At 39.4% G+C, this 22,763-nt stretch overlaps 1 protein-coding gene across 2 annotated transcripts in view; it reads left to right on the top strand.

Moving 5' to 3' along the window:
• Positions 1 to 22,763, top strand: part of LOC147034194 (interferon-induced GTP-binding protein Mx1-like) — a 94,453-nt gene that overhangs the window by 54,487 nt on the left and 17,203 nt on the right. For both annotated transcript variants that reach the window (XM_085878436.1, XM_085878447.1), the window contains 4 exons: positions 582 to 704; positions 939 to 1,083; positions 8,622 to 8,780; positions 13,673 to 13,749. In XM_085878436.1, coding sequence (XP_085734562.1) covers positions 582 to 704; positions 939 to 1,083; positions 8,622 to 8,780; positions 13,673 to 13,749 — 504 coding nt within the window. The remainder of the gene's footprint in view (positions 1 to 581; positions 705 to 938; positions 1,084 to 8,621; positions 8,781 to 13,672; positions 13,750 to 22,763) is intronic.

Below are 22,763 nucleotides of genomic sequence, written 5' to 3'. Positions count from 1 at the left end.
ACTGGATGTATGCCAAAATTATTTTCTCTTGCATTTGATTTATGGAGAATCTTTTCCATGAGACTTGGATCACTGTTAAAAAAAAAAAAATTTTCAACAGTTGGGTATGTACATGTTGCATACAAAATGAGTGGATTACTTTCCCCTTTCCCCTTTCCCATTCCTACAAAATGCTCCGAGGAGTAATTCTTTGGAGAGACCTCTCTCCTTATTTTCTTAATCTATTTCCCCCTTTCCTCCTTGATGTTGTCACATTGACGTATTCTGCAATGTGACACTTGCAGATCAGTGCTTGTTGATGTCATTGCCTGGATACTAGTTGTCACGTCCATTATTTATTGTTGGGAGTAGAGCCTATATTATGGCAAGGAGATGTGGGGAAAGAGACCATTTGAGTTTGGGGTGTGGCACCACTGTCAAATGGCCTCTTTCTTCTTGAAATTTGAGTGCATGCCAGATGGGTCAAAATCCTCACAAAGCAACAGCAGAGTTTGTAATGAAAAGAAAATGGTTATTAATATCAAAGTTTCAGTTGTTTAACAGTTGGGATTGTTTGTATTATATTTTTATTTATTTTGCAGCATCTCCTTCCATGTTTGCGACAAGAAGTCAACAGAAAATTTTACGAAACCACGGAGGAGCTGAATAAGTTTGAGTATGGAGCGCCCACTGATAATAAGAGCCAAATCATCTTTCTTAATGGGGTTTGTGTTTTAATTCAACTCGATGTCTACATCAATTATTCATTTTCTGGAAACTGGAATATTGGGAGTTCTTTGGTGTTTTTTTATCGTTGTTGAAATCTTTGTAAGTTAAATTTTTCCACAAGACCTTCTAAATTGTTTGTTTAAATGATGCCATCATGACAGACACCAATAATTGTCTGCAGCATAAAAAAAGAATTGCTAAATGAATTTCCTTTTTGCGTTTCTCTGCAGCTGATTATGAAATACTCTGCTAACGTCCAGAGCTTGGCACTGGGCGAATGTCATCGCAACTTCAAGGAGAACATGATGATGTATGCAAAAGCCCGTTGCTGCTTTGCAAAATGGTTCGAAATTGTGAAGGATCAGGAGAAATCATGTATGTACTCATACGCTATTATTTTGGGATTTGCTAACAAAACAAGCATTCTCTTTACTTTTTTATGTATACATAGTCTGTACTTTTTTAATGTATTTTATGTATACATGCTCATGGAAGAGCCAGTACTAGTACATTGAACGGATAAGGACACAAAAGAAACAGCAGACAAGAGGGAAACACCAACAGCAGAACCGAAGGCCAAGACAATGGGAGTGAGACAAACAATGGGTGTGGGGAGGAAATGGGTGCAGGAGAGGATGCATGGGGTGGACAAGATGGATACAAAAGGAAACTCTCAGGAGGGAAAATTGGGAAGAGGAGGGATTTTTGTGAGGTTAATGAGGGTAGAAAAGATCATGGTTTTGGATTGGGGAAGATCTGAGATGGTGGTGAACAGCTGTTTTGATGACCTGGAGGGAAGAATGAGATTGAAGAGGATTTGGAAGTTGGTTCCACAGGTGAAGAAAAAGAGGAACAAATGAGTGGAGGTGAGCAGTGATCTTGGATTTAGGTAGGTTCACCAGAATGGGGTTGATTGTGGACTATGTGTGCCCTGCAGAAACCTGTGGGGGACAAAGCACGGAAAGAGCAGAGGGTGCAAGACCACAAAGGAGAAGACAGAGAGACCACTGACCTGTCTGCGATGGCAAAGTGATAGGCTCATCAGCTCAGCTTCATCGCATGTAATTCCAATAATCGTAAAGGCTTGGTTTCCATCCCATCAAGCTTAGCAAGATGTGCCCAGAGCTAGCCCAGAGGGGAGAGAACCACTCCATAAAGCTGTGGATGAAGGTATTTTTAACAGATGTGAGTTCAGGGGTGCCAAGAAAGGACTTTGTGTGATGAGGATACCCAGTTGGTAGCTGCCTTTGGAGGCCAAATTTGAAATGTGGTTTGCCCAAGAAAGATCATGGCTGATAGTGAAACCCAGGCGTTTTAATGACTGAACTTCTTCAGGATGATTGTTAAGAAAGACAGGAGGGTTTCCAGATGGTCCTTTCAGAGAGGGATCATGAGAGTGTGAGATTTATCAGAATTGAAAGTCATATTCCAAGTGTTTGACCATCTTGTGATTTTTTTTCAAGATATGAAGAGAGGGAAGGGGTCAATACTTTTTAAAATATCTCTTGGAATACTTTTAAAAAATAGCTCGTTTATAGCTTATAAAAACAGCTTTTTACAAATCCAGAAAGCTAGAGCATACAGGTAGAATGAGTGGCGCACCACATGATACACGATCCAGATCATGTTTAGGGTCGAATAAAAATCGCCACATCTTGGGGTCATGAGATCTTTGTATGAGAATAACGGAAATGTGATGAAACAGGACAAGGTCATATGAGGCCCTGCGAGGAGGAGTGATGCAAGCGACATTTTTGTTGTTTGTGTGGAGGTTTGTTGCAATGGTGGCTCAAAATAATGATAGATAAAGACAAACCCTATCTCAGAGTCGCAGCCCGGTGAAACATGAAGAAATCCCTTTAAACAACGGTGGGGACCTATCTGCACATAAACTTAGCGTCATAACTGATCTAAGGACCCTTTATTGTGTGTTGCGAATTTCCACAGCCGTAACAATATGTTGCATTTTCACGTGCAAGAGGTTACTCCAAGATATCTATCAAAGTGGACAATAATTCCTCACAATGACTATTCAGCAACAAGACACTCACCCAAAATGTCATCTCCAGGGAGGTCCTTTAGAAAACTAAGGAAAGGTAACCATAGTGCATCACATCCCGAATAACACCCTCCCCAGCTTCCCATAACATCAACTATTATGCCTCATCCACCTTTTGCCCCTACCCCCATCCAACTCCGTGCGGAGCATGGGTATATGCTCGTACAAATTAAGACCTCAGCTTGTTGGGCTGAGCAATTGGAGGCAATTTCCCACTTTTCATCATTTTAAGTCCTGAACAAAGTGCATTTTAATTAATTTTGTCTCATAATGCTGGTGATTGCCAATCTATTAAATGGACCCTCGTTCAGAATATATTTTACACTCACAATTGTCATTTCACAATTTATCAGCATTTCTATTTACAAACCAAGGCTCTCTGGTGTTTCCAAGATCCCTATGGCTCTTTTATTAAAGCTTCGACACTTGCTTCAGCATCTATCCAAATCACATTTATGTTCTTTCCTGCTGGCAAAGCACAGATATTCCAGTTTAGTGTTGGCCCGTGCAGGAAAAGAATCCGTGGCCTTTGCGTTATCAAAGTGGCCTCTTGACTTAACATGTTGCATTATATTATTATTCTTCTATAACAAGTATTCAAATGGAACTCTTCGCAGGCCATCCATTTATTATGTATGCAATGTACAGTGTTCAAAGCCAAAATAGCATAGGCCTACAAGGTTATCAAACAGTGAGAAAACTCTAGCTTTAATCCAATCTGACTCTCACGGTTTAACCACAGCACAAGGGAGGGAATTCTCACACGGAACATACACAATATTCCATTTGTGCATCATCCAGTCGTTCTCAAGGCATAATGTGATTCATGACTCAAGACACACTAAAATTGCCTTCCCAGTTGTGGGAATATTCAAAACTGCACCGAAACACATGTGCGCATATCTGAGGGATCATTTTAAGTAATGACCCTGTTTCTATCCAGGTCACCCTGTTTCTATGCAGCAAGCAAGACCTTTTTTCATAGTAAGATATTTCTTTTATCAATATGTAGGTCAAAAGGCTCTCGGGGAAAAGGGAAACATCACTGACAGCCAATTTGACTATAGTAGAAAAATTCAATTTATGAAGTACCAGGAAAAATTATAATTGAGAACACATGAATATAATTATTTTTCTTCCACAGCGGTAAAAGCATCCGCAGTGAGCCGTCGGGGATGGAGTGTGAGGTCAAACAGTAAATGCATTGAATCATATACAGCAGTGTCCCTTTAAGGTCCATCTCGGTTATTTGAAATTTTATGCATTTCCCCAATGAAACAGGTGATTTTGGTCAGACTTTCAGAAAATTTGTTGCAGTTGAGTCTGAATCTATGTCAGTGACCTATAAAAAAAGTGGAAGTAGAAATCAAATCGGAGTTAAGTAAGGCCATGAGACCACATTGAACAGTGCTTCTCAAACTATCTGATGTGGCGGACCGGCAAGTTTTTTTTTTTTTTCCAATGCGCCAGGGACCGGTACCATATTTGTGCCATTTTATTATTTGTTTTTGATCCGAGAAAATATTGTTTGAACATCCGTTGTAATATTAATTTATACCAGAAAAATATTAAAATATAATAAAAGTTGACACATTTTTTAATACAAGTATGTGCCCGTAAAATAATAATAAAAAAATTAATAAATAAATATTCAAATCGCAAGCAACAAACAACCACACAGGCCGTTTCTTCGCTCTCGCGTGCCCGTACGTGCATGGCCCGGAAGTTCGCATATTATTCGCAGTTACGATTATTCGCAATTTAGTTTTAATGCCCAAATATTAAATTAGCGCCAACGTATTTTGCCTTTTCGCAATGTCATTGCAAGGAAAAACAAAAAGAGAAGAGAAGAGAAGAGAAAAAAAATTACTTCCTGGTTCGGAGCACACCAGCACTCTGATGTTACCGAAATTTATGCACCGTCTCGTATGAAAACGATCATAACTTGCGGCATTGTGTTTATCTATAAATGCGCATAAGAAATCGAGAAATTATTAGAATACACGAAGTCATCACTCTCCGGAAGCCCTATGTTGTAGCCCGTAATGAGGAACGCGACTGAGCTTCCCTTCCCCATCGGCCATGCCCACGCAACAACGTGTCTTGTCATTGGTTTGGTAAATAAATGGCCATAACTTGGGAACCACTTGTCCGATTAATATAAAACCTTGAAAAGGCACATCCTCAGGGCCCCAGCAATATACCTGGCAAGTTTCAATTAGATCGGACTAGTGGTTGTCGAGAAACAGCGGACACACACACACACACACACACACACACACACACACACACACACACACACACACACACACACACACACGCACACACATTGCTGGAATTATAGATAGATATGTTTTGTATTATATATATATATATATATATATATATATATATATATATATATATTGTTGTGGTTACCAAATTCGCAAACCACCATTCAGGTCCCTTAGTGGAGATATCTCGGTAAGTACATGTGTAGTTAGGCCCAAACCCGTTGTCTAGTGGGAATACATGTCATTTATGCGTGCTGCGACTCTTCAGGATAGCCGTTTTTCTTTTACTATCTTTATTTTGGACCAACCGCCATGATTACCACCACCAGTCACAACATCAACCACCAACCACAACGCCGCTTCACTACAACCGCCACGACCTTCACGTCACACCTCGCAACCGTCGCATCGCCACCGTTCTTGCGCCGCTTGTGGGTACCGGTGTTGGACTCGTGCAGGGCGCGCGCCGAACAGCGTGTACAAAATCACGGATTTTGTGCTTCAAAAACGGATCAAAAACGACACACGCCCACTTTTTGCCGTCCAATCGGTGAGCGAGGGGCGAATTGGCCCCGCCCCCAGGGCGTTGGAGGGCGATCGATATATGCAAATTTATGGATCAAAAAGCATTCACGCCCACCTTTTCTCGGGCCAATGGGGAGCGAGGTGAAAGGTCGAAGGGAGGGGGTCAAAGATGAGAGGGCGAAGCCACTGGGCTGATATAAGCGACCGTGTTCGTCAGTCAAGAGATGAGAGAGTTAAGACTTCGCGGGCGGTGGAGTTGGCAAGAAGGAGCTGGTCGTCGTGTGCGTTGGAGTCGGAGCGGAGGGGACGGAGCTGTGGAGAGGCGGCGAGGGCAGACGAGGGGGTGCTCGCGTCGTGCAGGGAGCTGCACCGCAGGGAGGCCGACAGCGCGACCTGGCCGAGGTGGAGACGCTCGTCGCGGGACAATAAAAATCCTCCACACCCCGAGCATCAGCAACCCCCTCCTGTTTCCCCCCGCGCTGAGATAGTGCGACCAAGGGGGCCCCTTTCCCACCCCCTACCAGACACAGCCCGCGAGGCCCGCGGAGTTGAGGCACCATCGCCGCTCCGCGTCTCATCACCAGACGGGTAGGCCCGACCCGGTCTCGGCCTCAGGCCCGCCTCATCCTTGAGGGTATTCTTTTCCTTGGTTTTGGGTATGTGTTGTCGGCGCCGTCTGTGAAGTAAAATTGTATAAGTGTTGCCGTGTGCTCGCGTAATCGGTATTAGATCTGCATTGTCGCATTTGCTTTTTGTGTAAATTGCATTGTGTTTTTCTTTTCTATGTGCTTTTGGTGGAATTGAATATGTGTGCTTCCCGTGTGCCGCGAATAAATGTGCTTTGTGTTGAACTGTTTCCCGCTTCGCTTCGTCATTTCTTTCATTGAATCCTCATCTTGCTTCACGTAAAGGGTTGGTAGTGGGCTGAATACGCCTGATAATTAATCGAACCGTCGAGGTCGACGAATAACACCGCTCGGTTAACCCGATAGTACGGAACGGGTCGCTTAAGTGGCCCGTGTCCGAAGTCGACCTGCGGCGAGGTGCGATCGCCCGGTCTACCCTCCGCGTGGGTACTTAGGTAGGTCGAATTTGGCGAGCAACCCTATCCCACGCGGGGGCTGATTGGCTCGATCGCGGTGAGACCGAAAGGTCCACCCGTGACTGGTTCCCGGCGTTAGTCCGAGAGGGTCACGACTGGATTGTCCGTCCGGTGGGCGACGTGCCGCGATTCGAGTTACGTGGCCGTCAGCACGCCGGCGGGCGCGAATCCGCAACAATATATATATATATATATATATATATATATATATATATATATATATATATATATATATATATATATATATATATATATATATATATATATATATATATATATATTATATAGACTTCTCCCTCTCGTATTTTGAATTTGTCGGCTTAAATATATTATTTTTCAACATTTTAGACGTTTTCATTTTGTACATGACATGTTATATATTATGATAATGTGAAACTGGAAATTCACCACGGACCGGCAGTCAATGACTCCCATACCGGCACTTGTCCGCGTACCACCACTTTGAGTAGCACTGACCCAGAACATTCAAGAAGCCTCACATTCGCCATACAAAATCTCTATTAGACCTAAATTCAGCAAATTTCATCGGATTTTCATGTAAATTGTTTTTGTGCAGTCTGAACCTACATTAGCAAATTCCAAAAGTGAAAACATATCGAATAAAACTTAAGATAAAGTTATGAAACCACTTGGAAGCATATGGAAGCTCCTCAGCTCATGTTGATATATGTATATATATATATATATATATATATATATATATATATATATATATATATGTATATATATATATATATATATATATATATATATATATATATATATATATATATATATATATATATATATATATATATATATATATATATATATATATATATATATATATATATGTATATATATGTATATGTATATGTATATATATATGTATATGTATATGTATATGTATATGTATATGTATATATATGTATATGTATATATATATATATGTATATGTATATATATATATATGTATATGTATATATATATATATATGTATATGTATATATATATATATATATGTATATGTATTTATATATATATATGTATATATATATATATATATATATATATATATATGTGTATATATATATATGTATTCAAACTAAAACAGGTAAACATTAATTTGGTCTCTTTTTTTAGATTTTTCATGGAGGTCAAAATGGATGGAATAGAATGTGGGGAGGAGACATTTTATTTGCTTGGAAATTGCTGGAATATATATATATATATATATATATATATATATATATATATATATATATGTATATATATATATATATATATATATATATATGTATATATATATATATATATATATATATATATATGTATATGTATATATATATATATATATATATGTATATATATGTATGTATGTATCACAGACAAAAGCACACAGACAATCCTATCTTTACAGTTCGATGTAGGGGTGTGTTCCCATTCCTTCCCCCCTCCCCCTCCCCACACATGTAACAATATTTATTTACCACTGTTCATTGAGATTGAAACAGGTAGACAATGGAGTGGTATGTTTCTTTCAATTTCAGTGATCATAGGTCAAAATTGGGCACAGAATTTATGGTTTTGGTCTGCCAAGGCTTTATATTCAAATCAATCCATCAGACTTGACACAGAAATACCTTACCACAGCCCCTTCAAACTAAAACAGGTAAACATTAATTTGGTGTCTCTCTTTAGATTTTTCATGGAGGTCAAAATGGATGGAATAGAATGTGGGGAGGAGACATTTTATTTGCTTGGAAATTGCTGGAATTTTACTTAAATTTTAAGTTTTCATTTATCATCTAAATTTTGAGTTTGGAAAGTTCTTCATGGCTGGTCAATTCTTACAAATATTTCTTCTTTTTGTTTTTTAAAAATCATTCTTGATGGGAATTTTTGGGGGGTCATCTCCCCTCCTCCTCACCCCTCCCCCCTCACCCCACCCCAGGGAATGCTGACCTTCACGACACTGTTAAAAGATTTATGACGCAGAACACAGGTCGAGAGCTCCCTGGTTTCATCAACTACCAAGTGTTTGAAAACCTGGCCCAACAGCATATCACAATGCTGGAAGGTCCAGCACTTGATATTTTGAAAGAAGTAGCAGGTGAGTTTCCATGAAAATGGCTGTTTCAACTTACTTGGGTCATCAGTTTAGTTCATTACATGGAAGATGTTTTGAATTGGGTCACAAAGTACCACCTCTTGTGTTGACAATACTTGGAGAAGAAGGTCTCTGAGCTGGGAATAGTGAATTTTTTCGAGTTTCGCTAAATACTTTGACTCCTAAAAAATTAGTGGTAATTGGGAAGATGCAAATTACCAAACTGAAGGCAACACCAAGTGGTAAAGTGAAGGAAACGCTGCCAAGTGTGCAATCTCTTGTTGGATGTATAGACCACATAGTGGTTTTCATTCAGTACCATGAATTTCAAATTCCTGAAATGTTAAGAATTGTACATTCCTAAAAAAAATCAATGTCAGATTTGAGATATGACTTGATGGCCCCCGACATTAATTGGCAGTACATTCACTTTAGAACAACTACTTTGGCAAAAATGGAAAATGTACACCGTAATGTATATTGAACAAAAACACCATTTTCACAGTCGATAGAATTCTTATGGAGGTCGGGATGGCCCGGACACTCCATTGGCTCAACACAACATAAATCCTCACAAAAACCTAGCAGGATAAAACTTATATACCTTTATATTAGCTAACATTCATATGCGGAGAATTTCCCATCCAAAAGTGCATGTTTGTTCTTATTCTTATTCATATTATTCTTGTTATTCTTATTAACCTCCACCATCGAAGATGGATGGAGGTTACTGTTTTCACCCCTTTCTGTTTGTTTGTTTGTTTGTTTGTGAACAGTATTACGGAAAAACTCCTCGATGGATTTTGACGGAACTTGGTGCGGGGGGGGGGGGGGGGTTAGGTTTGGTCCAAGGATCATGCCATTAGATTTTGGACTTTATCCAAAATCCAATGTGGCCGCTATGGCGCCAATTTGAAAAAATATTTGAACTTTTTTTTTTTGCATTTCTACATTTTGCATTTTGAATTTTGCATTTCTACATGTTTTAAGTGATTTCCAACCCCCCCCCAAAAAAAAATTGTAAGAGAAAAAAAAGTTGCAAAATTTCATTTCTTTTTTTCATGTAGCATTTCATGTAGCATTCAACATGTAGCAATTCTACATGTTTTAAGTGATTTCCAACCCCCCGCCCCAAAAAAAATTGTTAGAAAAAAAAAATGTTTGCAAATTTTTTTCAACAAAATTTCGATTTTTTTTTTTTTTTGCATTTCTACATGTTTTAAGTGATTTCCAACAAAAAACATGCCAAAATTATAATTGCGGCTGATTTTGGAACTTCAGTTGGATATACCCACGTAAAATCAATTTGTCTCAAGGAATTTATGACATATTAATTGAGTATGTAAAAGTTAAAAGTAAAAGGGAAAGTTGCAAATTATAACTCTGTGAGCACTGTTGACGTCAAATTGAATGAATAGGATATCAGGTTCACTTGAGTGACCCAGCAGTATTGGCGGCAGAGGTTTTGCACTCTACCGAGTGCTCCCCCTCTAGTTATTATTGTTCTTCTTCTTCTTATTATTATTATTGTTCTTTTTACCTCCACCACCGAAGGTGGAGGACGTTATGTTCTCACCCCTTTCTGTCTGTTTGTTGGATTCGCTATATATGCTAGATATCCCTTATTGTCGGGTTTTCCGTGTGTGTGTGTGTGTGTGTGTGTGTGTGTGTGTGTGTGTGTGTGTGTGTGTGTGTGTGTGTGTGTGTGTGTGTGTGTGTGTGTGCAACGCAAGGCTCCACAGCACGAACCAGCGAACTGATTTCGATGAAACTTTGCCAACATGTGCAATATGTGCTGGGAATGTGGCGTTTGAATTTTGTTGCCGAGCAACCACCCGTTGCTGTGCAGCGGCCAAAAACCGCGTACAGTATTTTCAATACTTGTCCTTCAGTTTTGAATGTAGAGAAACGAGGCCGGAATTAAACACTTCGAGATATTTAGAAAATTTTACTCGAGCCGATTTTTGATTGAGGTTTTATTTTTCAAATGGTCGTCCTTCAAAAATCGGGTGTCTATTTACCGTCATTTTTTTATGAGGAGTGCCAGTTGGCAAAATACGCAATAGGAAAAATCTTGCCAGGCAGAGGAACAATTGTATGTGAACCAATACGTCTTGGCAATGAATCTTCGTCGGTGGATCAGTCAGAATGAAAAGCATCATATCCAGCGCTTCGATCCTAGCGAATTCCTCGTCGCCTACCAGCTTGTCTGTCTGTCTGTCTGTGTGCAGGATGTCTCAAAAAGTTGTGGACGGATCCGGATGAAATTTTGTGTACTGGTTGGGTGTGTGACAAGGAAGAATAGATTCAATTTTGGTAAAGATCTGGATCCGGATCTGACTATTGTAATTTTGTCAGTGATTCTTCACCATTGAGAGATAGGGCCAAAAACGATATGTAGCATGATATCTCAAAAAGTTTTGTATGGATTTGGACGAAACTTGGTGGACAGGTTGGTTATGTTGCAAGGATGAATTGAATCAATTTTGGTGAACATCTGAATCCAGATATGGATACTATAATTATTTAATTTTGAAGTGATTCTTCACCATTGAGAGATCGGGCCATAAACGACATCGTATTGTATTGCATGATGTTTCAAAAATGTATTGGGCCTGATATGTTCTCGGGGATCAGGCATTACGTGGCGGAAGTATGCGCTCTACCGAGTGCCCTTCAGTTCTTATTGTTATTGGTTCACGAAAAAGTATATTCACGAAACATAAAAGTGACCACTATATTCGTTATTGTTGTGTGTCTGTATGTCTGTCTGTCTGTCTGTCTGTCTGTCTGTCTGTCCCGAGCATACCTCCGTGGGTTTTGATCTGATCCTGATGAAATTTTGGTGGGAGATTTATATCATGATCTAGTTGTGTTTTCCTGAAAATGGGCGTGGTCCGCCCATTATGGGCAGAGCCACGCCCAAAAAACGTGTTTTTAGGGGGTAGCCGATTTCAATTTGCATCTTCTCCTCGGGGTTTTGTCGAATCTGATAGGGGTTTCGGTATTTGGTTAGCCCAATGGCACCTGCATAGCCCCACAGAGCTCGATTTTTCATTTTTGTCCCAAGGTCAAGGCCACAAGGTCACCAACTTGGAAAATTGTGAATTGTGTTTTTAGGGGTGTAGCCAATTTCAATTTGCATCTTCTCCTCGGGGGTTTGTCAAATCTGGCAGGGGTTTTGGTATTTGGTTAGCCCAATAGCACCTGCATAGCCCCACAGAGCTCGATTTTTCATTTTAGTCCCAAGGTCAAGGTCACAAGGTCATGAACTTAGAAAATTTCGAATTTGACATAAAAATCAGACGACCGCCTAAACTTTGAGAGCTGGGATGACAATATTTTTTATGCATAATCTTGAGGTCATTCCCCACCTAAAGTCTGGAAACCATTTTTCTCTATCTCGAACACCTTGCCCGTGGCGCCCCCTTCAAGTTTGTTTTTACGCTGATTTCATCAAAGTATGGATAATCCGAGGAGTGTGAAATGCCATATAGCCTATATGACGTTATATTGTTCCTGGAATGTTCCAGAGGAAGTTTTGCACCAAAGTTCATAATCCTTGACTTTTGACCTTTAACGTTCACAAAGGTCAAATTTTCAAAGTTGTGGGAATCTAACCGGGTTTTTGACCTTTTTCGACGAACTAACTCCATTAAGCTATAGCACGTATCCTGTTTCCTTATTTTAATGTCCACAGCATTGTTTTGTGACCTTTAAAGGTTATGCAAAGGTCAAATTTTTGAAGTTGTTGAACGAAACCGGATTTTCGACATTTTGCAGCTAATAACCTGTCACTCGTACCACATCATGTTGATCATTTTTATAACTTGGTCAAACATTATCACATTGTCTCATCCTTGACTTCTGAAACAATATACATCGTCAAATACCGCTCGTGAACCATCGTCGTCTTCAGACTTGTTCTTATTGCTATTCTTCTTATTATTATTGTTATTGTTGTTGTTATTCTTATTGTTATTTTCTGACAGACAAACTCAAAATTGGTTTAAGCTATGGACTTGGTTTAAATACCAATCTATTGCATTTTATAGTGGAAAGGTGCAAACTGATCAAAATTTTAATCGTTTGAAAGGATTCCATGAAAAGTATGCAAAACTGAATGCCTTTGTGAAGGAATAGGAAGGGGTCAGAGGGGTGGGTGGGACGATGACTATCAATCAGCCTGATGGTGGCGGGGGCTGCTGGAGACATTTGCTCAAGGGTCAATCAGACCTATATGGGTGTGGTTAACGGAAGATTATCAGGAAGTCGGTAGACTTCCTATCCCATGTATTCTGTGTTACTCTGGGGAGGTCGATTGGCTGTCTCCATTCTGCTGCGTTGTTAGTGCAGGGCAGGCACAGGGCCAATCAACAGCAATAAAACACTTATTTCTATAAAATACGTATTATTTGGAATGTTAGATCATTCATAAAGTTTGTACAATACCATAACAATGTGAGCACGTCGATAAAGTTTGTATTACAATATTTGTAAACCAGTTGTAGACTATAATTGATAAAGGCATTCTTGTCACATACTCTTAGAAAAAGACTTTAGAACTGGAAATTACTGTTACATCAATATGGTCACAAAATGGTGTATGGTGGAGGTAAAAATGCAAAACTATGTGGAGATGTTACTCCAAAAACAATGCAAACAATGTTGGGATGGTCACAAGAAATGATCATGTGAAACTATCCCTTCATTTTCTTTGAATAATGGTTGTGTGTGTGTGTGTGTGTGTGTGTGTGTGTGTGTGTGTGTGTGTGTGTGTGTGTGTGTGTGTGTGTGTGTGTGTGTGTGTGTGTGTGTGTGTGTGTGTGTTATTTCAAACTAAATCATGATTTTAACAAATTGAAGATTTAAAAAACCCTTTTCAATTCCTGCAGACATGGTGCCAAGCATTGCTATTACCTTGGCAGATGACAACTTGGGATTTTTGCCAGAACTCACAAAAAGTGTCAAGGTTAGTCCTGCAGACATGCTTGATGTTTCACTGTAGTAATAATACACAAAGAGATGCTATGAACAGAAGTTAATCATGTTTCCATGTTGTCCACTTCTGCTGCTACAAGGCCCGTTTTTAGCTCACCTGGAACATAGTTCCGGGGTTTATATAGGATGGCGTGCCGTCTGTTCGTCCGTCCGTCTATCCACAAACACTTGCAACTACTTCTCTGAAACTACACACACAATTTCGATGAAACTTGACTGCAACCTTCATCACCCATGATGAAACAAATTTTGATCACAACATAAAAAAATCGGTTTCTAAGGGGGTATATGGGTTGGGGAAGGGGGGGTTGCCCCCCTAAAATAGGTATTGCTTTCTTGTCCAAAACTACACACAATTTCGATGAAACTTGACCACATCCTTCATCACCCATGCTGTACCAAAGTATTCACGGCATTAAATTTTTTTTTAAACCCCTTAGGGTGTATGCAGGGAGTTTACGGGGGGGGGGGCGGGGGGGGTTGGGAGTGGGTTGCCTCCGCAAATAGGTATTTGCCTTCTTCTCAAACGATACACACAATTCTGATGAAACTTCACAACAACCTTCATCACCCATGACGTACCAAAGTTTGTTCATGACATAAAAAAAAAATTGCGTCTAAGGGGTTCTACGGGGGAAGGGTTGTCCTCCAAAATATGTATTTGCTTTCTTTTCTGAAACCACACACACAGTTTCGATGAAACTTGACCACAACCTTCATCACCCATGACGTACCAAAGTTTGTTCATGACATTAGAAAAATCTGGCTTTAAGAGGATTTAAGGGGGGTTGCCCCCAAAATATGCATTTGCTTTCTTCTCAGAAACTACACACACAATTTTGATGAAATTAGACCATAACTTTCATCACTTGTGATGTACCAAAGATTGTTCACACCATTAGAAAAATCGGGGTCTATGGGGGGAGGGAGGGGGTTGCCCCCCAAAAGAGGTATTTGCTTTCTTCTCAAAAAACTACCCATACGATTCCAATGAAACTTCACCACATCCATCCATCCATTGGGACCATAATCTGTGCAGAGCGTTGGTGTTGCCTCAGCAGTCTCCTGGGCTATTGGACACAACCCTGGACGGATCGCCACTCCGACACAGGATACCAGCATGCTGGTACTCGATTTGCCGACCTCAGAAGGATGACAGGCTGAGTCAACCCCACCTGGTATTAATTCATAGATAAATTCAGAGATAAATCAACCCCTGATAATGTTGTGAATGCTCTCCAAAACGAGAATATTCAACAGATACAAAAACCACAGCAGATTTCATTCCAACAGAACAACCAGCAATATTCCATCTTGTTCAAGAAAAGGGATTGATATTTAATGATGAATTAAAGTTCTTGAGTTTTGTTCAAACACCTGTTAAATTAACTCTGAGATTAATGTTTCTTCTTGCAAACGATGGAAGACAAGGTTCAACTGTGAGGGGTGAATCAAGTTATTTTGATAAACCATTGAATACAAAAAATGATGAGAGAGTATATATTGATTCACTAAACTCGCTTGATTATGGAGTTTCTGTTGCCAGTAAAGGAAGGAAGAATGAAAAGGAGAAACGCATTATTGAGGCTTTAAGTAGGCTTGGTTCAGGTGTTAGTTTTCTTCCAATTGACCCATCACGATTGGTTAATTGACTGTTATTGTTGTTAGGTAGTAAGAAGGCTGGAAATAACAATTGTTTTAATGAAGCATCAGCCATTTTAGACTAGTTCATGAATATGAAAATAATTACTAAATGTCAATACAAAGATATTTTATCCCATGTTAAATGAGTTTATTTCTCTCTCATGATGAAAATGAAAAAATATCAATTGTACATGCTAATGAGAATTATTTTTTATGATTGAAAAATGATAAAGTAGTACATATCTTTATAGATTATAAGATAATGGTAGAATTTCTGCCACTGAATCTTGAAAGAAAAATGATTTGTGCTATCTTCTTTTCAAGACTATTTAACAAGTATGGTGTTTCAGAAACTAAAAAAGAGATTTTAATAATTATATACCGACGTTTTAAAACTTATAAATGAGAAGCACAATCCTTAGTTTTAATTTCACGAGTGATCACACATCTTCGTTCCCATACCCACTACAACTTGATGCAACAAAAGAATATGAGGCATCTTTATTGTCTATGGAAACTTATAACACCTTGTTTAATATCACAGAGAAAAATGACAAGTTTAGTTATAATCCATGAAGCAGTTATAAAACTATAACAGTTTCACCCGGAGCATACGAGATTTCTCAAATCGCTTCCGAAATTGCTCACCTTATGAAAGAACAGGGTGGTGAACCAAAAAATATTGTTGTAGATATTCAAAAACATACTTCAAAATCAACGATTAAACTTAAAAATAACTACAAGGTTGATTTCACAATTGATAATTCATTTTGAGATTTATTGGGTTTCTCCTCAAAAAATATTGAAACTTATGGAACATTTTACAGTGATAATGTCATTCAAATATCCTCAGGCATAAATTCGGTATTAATTCTCTGTAATTTGATTTATGGTGCTTACAATGATGGAATAAGAACAAATACAATATTTTCATTCAGTGCATACTCAACCCCAATTGGTTAGAAATCCAATATGGAACCAAAAAATTTGGTTTATCTTCCTGTGTCTGGAAAAACCACACATAGAGTAAATATAAGGATAACCGAACAAGATAATTGCATGATTTCTTTTTATGGAGAAATTATATCCATCAGAATTCACCTACGTGAAGTTTTCCAATAAATAAATACGATGGTTATTGTGAGGAAACACGAGGTGGGGAAATATAAAATAATTACAGGGGATGGGATGTTCCTTTCCCCACACTATAAGGGTGAAGGTATACCTTCAAGTTTAAACATCTTTGTAGAGGATACCACAAACCTAAGAGACATCGGGGTGTAGGACATCAATTTAAAAAAAATAGCACCGCAAAACGGGTGTAACCCCTCAGCCCCTTGACACAAACCAATTTCAAGATGGTGGCCATATTGAAAATCGCAGCATGCCCATTTTCGAAAGGAACCTTCCTCTACACAACCCCAACACACCCAGAAAAAATGGATTTAATCAGACAAGGCGTTCTCCTCGAAATTGACGGAAACCAATTTCAAGATGGCTGCCGTGGCGGCCACAGTGAAAATCGCAGCATGCCCATTTTGGAAAGGAACCTTCCTCTACTCAACCCCATTATACCTTGCCAGAATAATATCAATGTGTGAAGCCGTTCTCAAGTTATTGTCCGGAAACCAAATTCAATATGGCTGCTCTAGCCGCCATATTGGATATCGGATTGCGCTGAATATCGAAAGGAACCTTCCTCTAAACACCCCCATTATATCATGCAAAAATGAAATCGATAAGTCAAGCCGTTTTCAAGTTATTGTCCGGAAACCAAATTCAAGATGGCTGCCCTAGCTGCCATATTGGATATCGGATTGTGCTGTATATCGAAAGGAACCTTCCTCTAACCACCCACATTATACCCCCATGAAAATACAATCAATCTGTCAAGCCGTTCTCAAGTTATTGTCCGGAAACCAAATTCAAGATGGCTGCCCGAGCCGCCATATTGGATATCGCATCGCACTGAATATAGAAACGAACCTTCCTTTACCCAGCCCCAACACACACTGCAAAAATGGATTTAATCGGACAAGGCGTTCTCCTCGAAATCGACGGAAACCAATTTCAAGATGGCTGCCATGGAGGCCACATTGAAAATCGCAGCGCACCCATTTTCGAAAGGAACCTTCCTCTACTCAACCCCAACATACCCTGCAAAAATGGATTTCATCGGACAAGGCTTTCTCCTCGAAATTGACGGAAACCAAAAGTTGACAGACGCCCGGACGGATGCCCGGACGCCCGCCGGACAACGCCTATAACGACAATACCCCTTAGCCAATTCAGGCTGAGGGGTAATAAAGCAGATGGGATCATTGATACTCCAATGGGTAAAGGTTCAACTATTCTTAAACATCAAGACCTAAATTGGTTCAACTGCTTCTGCTGTGGGAAATGTAGCGGGTGTGATATAGAGTATAAAAGACGCCCAAAAGGAATCCCATAAATTGCAAGCAATTAAATGAATTAAGAAAGGCAAAACTCAGTTGTCTCCTCAAGAATGACAGAAAATAATTCAAATACTGTACTTGGGTCAGGGTTTCAAAAGTTTCAACATCTTTATCTTGCCAAAAAGAAGTTTTGCAAGATATGTTAGTCAGCTTGTATTTTTTTTTTTTGTTTGTTTGTCTGTAATCACATATAAAAAATTCTGCAGAGCACAGTTATCATCGGAAATTTTTGTAACTTCGCATATCAGAGGCCTATAGAGGTCCCTTTCAGTGCGCAAAATTTTGAAGGTCAAAGGTCAAGTTCACTTTGGCGCAAATCAGGGGAGTCGACGAAACCCTTATTTTTTGAGTAATTTTGATCGGATCGTCTTCAAACTTCATGGGAATATAGTTCATGGTCTGGCACTCAGCTGATTAATTTTTGGTGGCGATTGGCCTTGACCTTCATGGTTAGCCCCTCAGGTCAAACATATTTGACCCCAAGGTCAAATTTTCAAGTTTTAGGAACCATATCGTGTAGTACCTCAAATTGAACACCTCGATGAGTGCTTTCTAGATATGTCAAGCTTGAGACATTATGACGTCATTTGGTGACGTTATGAGGAAAACACATATTTTTCATAGTTACTCTGTAGAACGATTCTCATCGGAATCTCTCGTAGGCAGATATTCCTCAAGGAGTCGCTCCTGGTGGATAGCAGCTCTGTTCACCTCAGTGTGACCTTAAAGAAGTCACACGTGGTCACCTTTTGGCACACTAAACAACAATCAACTCACGTCGTTTTGGCGAGTCTTCACTCGCAATCTCGGTGAATACAACGTTTCAACAAGAGAAGGTAATCTCGTTTGATGCTGGTTTCATGCAAATCGAATAAGAATTGACTGAGTTATGCCGAAAACCGCATATTTTTCAAGGGCGTGACCCCCCCACCCTGACATTTTACCCCAACCGGTGACATGTGTTATGATGTCATTGTGTCACAAGATTGGGCATTAAATTCTGAACATATTGGTGCTGGGTTCATGTAAAGCGGACAAGAATTGACCGCGTTATGACAAAAACCGCATATTTTTCAAGGTCGTGACCCCCCTGACCTTTGACCCCTAACCGGTAACAAGAGTATGGGCGTCATTGTGTCATATTGCATATCACAAGATGAGGCGTTGAATTCTGAACATTTTGGCATTAGTTGCATGCAAATTGAATAAAAATTGACCGTGTTATCGTAAAAAGACGATTGTGACCTTGACCTTGACCTTTGACCCGAACGATCCCAAAATCTAATCGAATGCTTCCTGGCTAATAACCAATAATCCCACCAAATTTCATGCAATTCGGTTTAATACTTTTTGAGTTATACGAATCACAAGATTATAAATAAATAAATAAATAAATACACGCCGACCAAAACAACCTTTCGCAGAATGCGAAGGTAATAAACTATTATCTTGCATTCAAAATCAAAAGCCTTGTATGATGTATGTTAATACAATTCGGAGAAAAGTAACATAAGAATTGATGTTTTGTTCCCAAGAGAACAGGTCAAAATCTTGAACGATATTGGCTCACTTCAAATTAAAATGTCAAAACCAATGTTGAAGAAATATTGTATAAGAGAGACGAGTGGAGGATTTCTCTCATTTATAATTCCTTTATTTGCTGGTTTAAGTTCGACTGGAGCATTGATGGGTGGTATTTCAGCAGTGGTGAAAACCGCCAATGAAAGGAAGGCTCACATACAGGCTCAAAAAGAGTTGGAAAGACATAACAAAGAGTTGGAGAAACAAATTAGTGCAAGTGGTGTAATTGTAGATTTTGCTGAAAAACTTGAAAGCCTACCTGATAAAGCGAGATTGTAAGTTGGAGATATGCTTTCTTCAATTGCACAAGCAGGTGTAAAATTAACTAAAAGGGGTAATGGATCACATCTTTCTCATAAATAAATGAACACTTATGAGTGGTTTAAAGAATTTGAAAAGAATGCAACATCAAATACAGAACTTGCCAAATATTGTAAGAATTAAAAAATTGATAATGTGGTTATTTGTATGAGAGATGAATAAACAAACTTGTCTAAATATACAAAGAATGTTATTATGAATTTAGAAGATCATAATGGAAACGGTTCTCATTGTATTTGTATTAATAATAATCAGGTTAAATATTATTTTGATAGTTATGGTCTTCCACCACCTGGTGAAGTCATGAAATTCTTACAGAATGGTGTTTATCAAACAATTCAAGTCGAAGAATTAAATTCAAAGTGTTGTGGTCAATTATGTATCTGTGTTTTTTCAACTCATCAACAACAACAAATATTTATGATGTTATTTTTAACCTAATATAAATGACTGATGTTGGAAAAGATGGTTCTACCTTTGGTGTATCCCAAGAACTGGATATTGATTTATCATATTATTGCACAAAGACACAGGCTGAACGACAGAAATATAGTATAACTAAAAATATTCATCTGAAAAATGGTTATAAATCAATAAATTATCCAAGCCCGACTGAGCGAATGACTTGGTGAGATTAAGTGATTTATCACAATGTATATCCTTAAATAAAATGGCTGTGTATTCCAAAGATACAGAAGGTCATACAGAATTGATGCAGTCATACAGATGCAGAAGGTGTTGATTTTATCTCCAGGTCATACAGAATTCACAGTTCCAATTGAAATAAAAATTTATAAAGAAGGGTGTATGAGAATAGAATATTGGAGATATGATATGAATGATTTAAGGTATAATTGGTCATTTAAAATAAACCTCGAAGACGTGGAGGAATTAAATCGGTCTCATAAGGAAGAATATTATCCACTTGGTGTCGATAATGATATTTGTGGAAGCACAATTAGCAAACAACAAATAAAATAACCCGCAGGGTGACCTGTATCATGCCAAAAGGTGACCACGTGTGACTTCTTAAAGGTCACACTGAGGTGAACAGAGCTGCTATCCACCAGGAGCGACTCCTTGAGGAATATCTGCCTACGAGAGATTCCGATGAGAATCGTTCTACAGAGTAACCATGAAAAATATGCTTTTGCCTCATAACGTCACCAAATGACATCATAATGTCTCAAGCTTGACATATCTAGAAAGCACTCATCGAGGTGTTCAATTTGAGGTACTACACGATATGGTTCCTAAAACTTGAAAATTTGACCTTGGGGTCAAATATGTTTGACCTGAGGCGATAACCATGAAGGTCAAGGCCAATCGCCACCAAAAATTAATCAGCTGAGCGCCAGACCATGAACTATATTCCCATGAAGTTTGAAGACGATCCGATCAAAATTACTCAAAAAAATAAGGGTTTCGTCGCCTCCCCTGATTTGCGACAAAGTGACCTTGGCTTTCAAAATTTTATGCACTGAAAGGGACCTCTATAGGCCTCTGATATGCGAAGTTACAAAAATTTCCAATGATAACTGTGCTCTGCAGAGTGATTTATACGTGATTACAGACCAAAAAAAAAAAAAACATATGAAGGTCAAGGCCAATCGCCACCAAAAATTAATCAGCTGAGCACCAGACCATGAACTATATTCCCATGAAGTTTTAAGACGATCCGATCAAAATTACTCAAAAAATAAGGGTTTCGTCGACTCCCCTGATTTGCGACAAAGTGACCTTGACCTTTGACCTTGACCTTCAAAATTTTGTGCGCTGAAAGGGACCTCTATAGGCCTCTGATATGCGAAGTTACAAAAATTTCCAATGATACCTGTGCTCTGCAGAATTTTTTATACATGATTAAAGACAAACAAACAAACAAAAAAAACATACAAGCTGACTAACATATCTTGCAAAAACTTCGTTTTGGCAAGATAATAATTTAATCAGGCAAAAATCAATAACTGCTTTGCCGGTTTATATCATGAAAACGCAAAACAGGATTATATATAGTAAGTTAGGGAATACAAGCTGGTTTGACAATGGGAAGATGGGGAGGTATTATCTGTCATCATATTAATCTGAGGAGAGAGATGCATATTTCCTGAAGGTCCAGCTCTAACTCTCAGCATAAAACATGATCATTTCCCACCTAAACTCTGGGACCACCTCCATAAGTGATGGGTCTCGTGATTGGCCACCTGCTGCTGTGGGCGAGCCCATGTTTTGGGCCGACCCACCTCATGAGCGGGCATAATAAAACAAGGACAAATGTGTCCAAGAGCCACGTCATTCCACCAGTCAATCTCCTTGCTATGCTCAGCTTCCAGGGCATTTAAGTACCCCCAGGGCATCAGGTGGCCCTGGGGCATCCGGTGCCCTCAGGGCATCAGGTGCCCTCAGGGCATTAGGTGCCCTCAGGGCATCTGGTGCCTCCAGGGCATCGGGTGTCCCAGGGCATGAAGTGCCTCTAGGGCATGAAGTGCCTCCAGGGCATCAGGTGCCTCCAGGGCGTCAAGTGCATTTTGGGCATCAGATGCCTCAGAGCATCAGGTACCTCCATGTTGCCTCCCTGCCTGCTTCACTCCCTATTCTCACCCCCAGAAAGGTTTTGTCTTCACCAGAAGAAGAAGAACAATAACAACAACGTGGAGTTCTCTTAGAGCCAGCGTTCGCTACGCAACGCGGCAAAAAAAAAGTCTGCTGGTCTGCTTCCAAGCTCCACAGTCTATTTTTCCACCATGGCTCACACACATTGGCCAAACAGCTTGTGATTGTGCCTTACTCTGTCTGCCTTTACGTTCATGCTCACTGCCCCCTCTGTATGTTTAACAAGATGACTTGCTCCAACATTTTTCCTGTTTTCAAGAGTAAATCTCTGCTACACGAATTACACTGTTCACACTATTATCTTACTACATTATAACCATGGATCCTTACCCCCATCCCTCCCCCCAACCCCTTCCACTTAACAATATGT

The sequence above is a fragment of the Eptatretus burgeri genome, chromosome 1, assembly GCF_056783735.1.
Source record: "Eptatretus burgeri isolate ZD-2024b chromosome 1, Ebu_testis_v1, whole genome shotgun sequence".
Classification (NCBI taxonomy): domain Eukaryota; kingdom Metazoa; phylum Chordata; class Myxini; order Myxiniformes; family Myxinidae; genus Eptatretus; species Eptatretus burgeri.
This window is presented reverse-complemented; position numbering and strand designations above follow the sequence as displayed.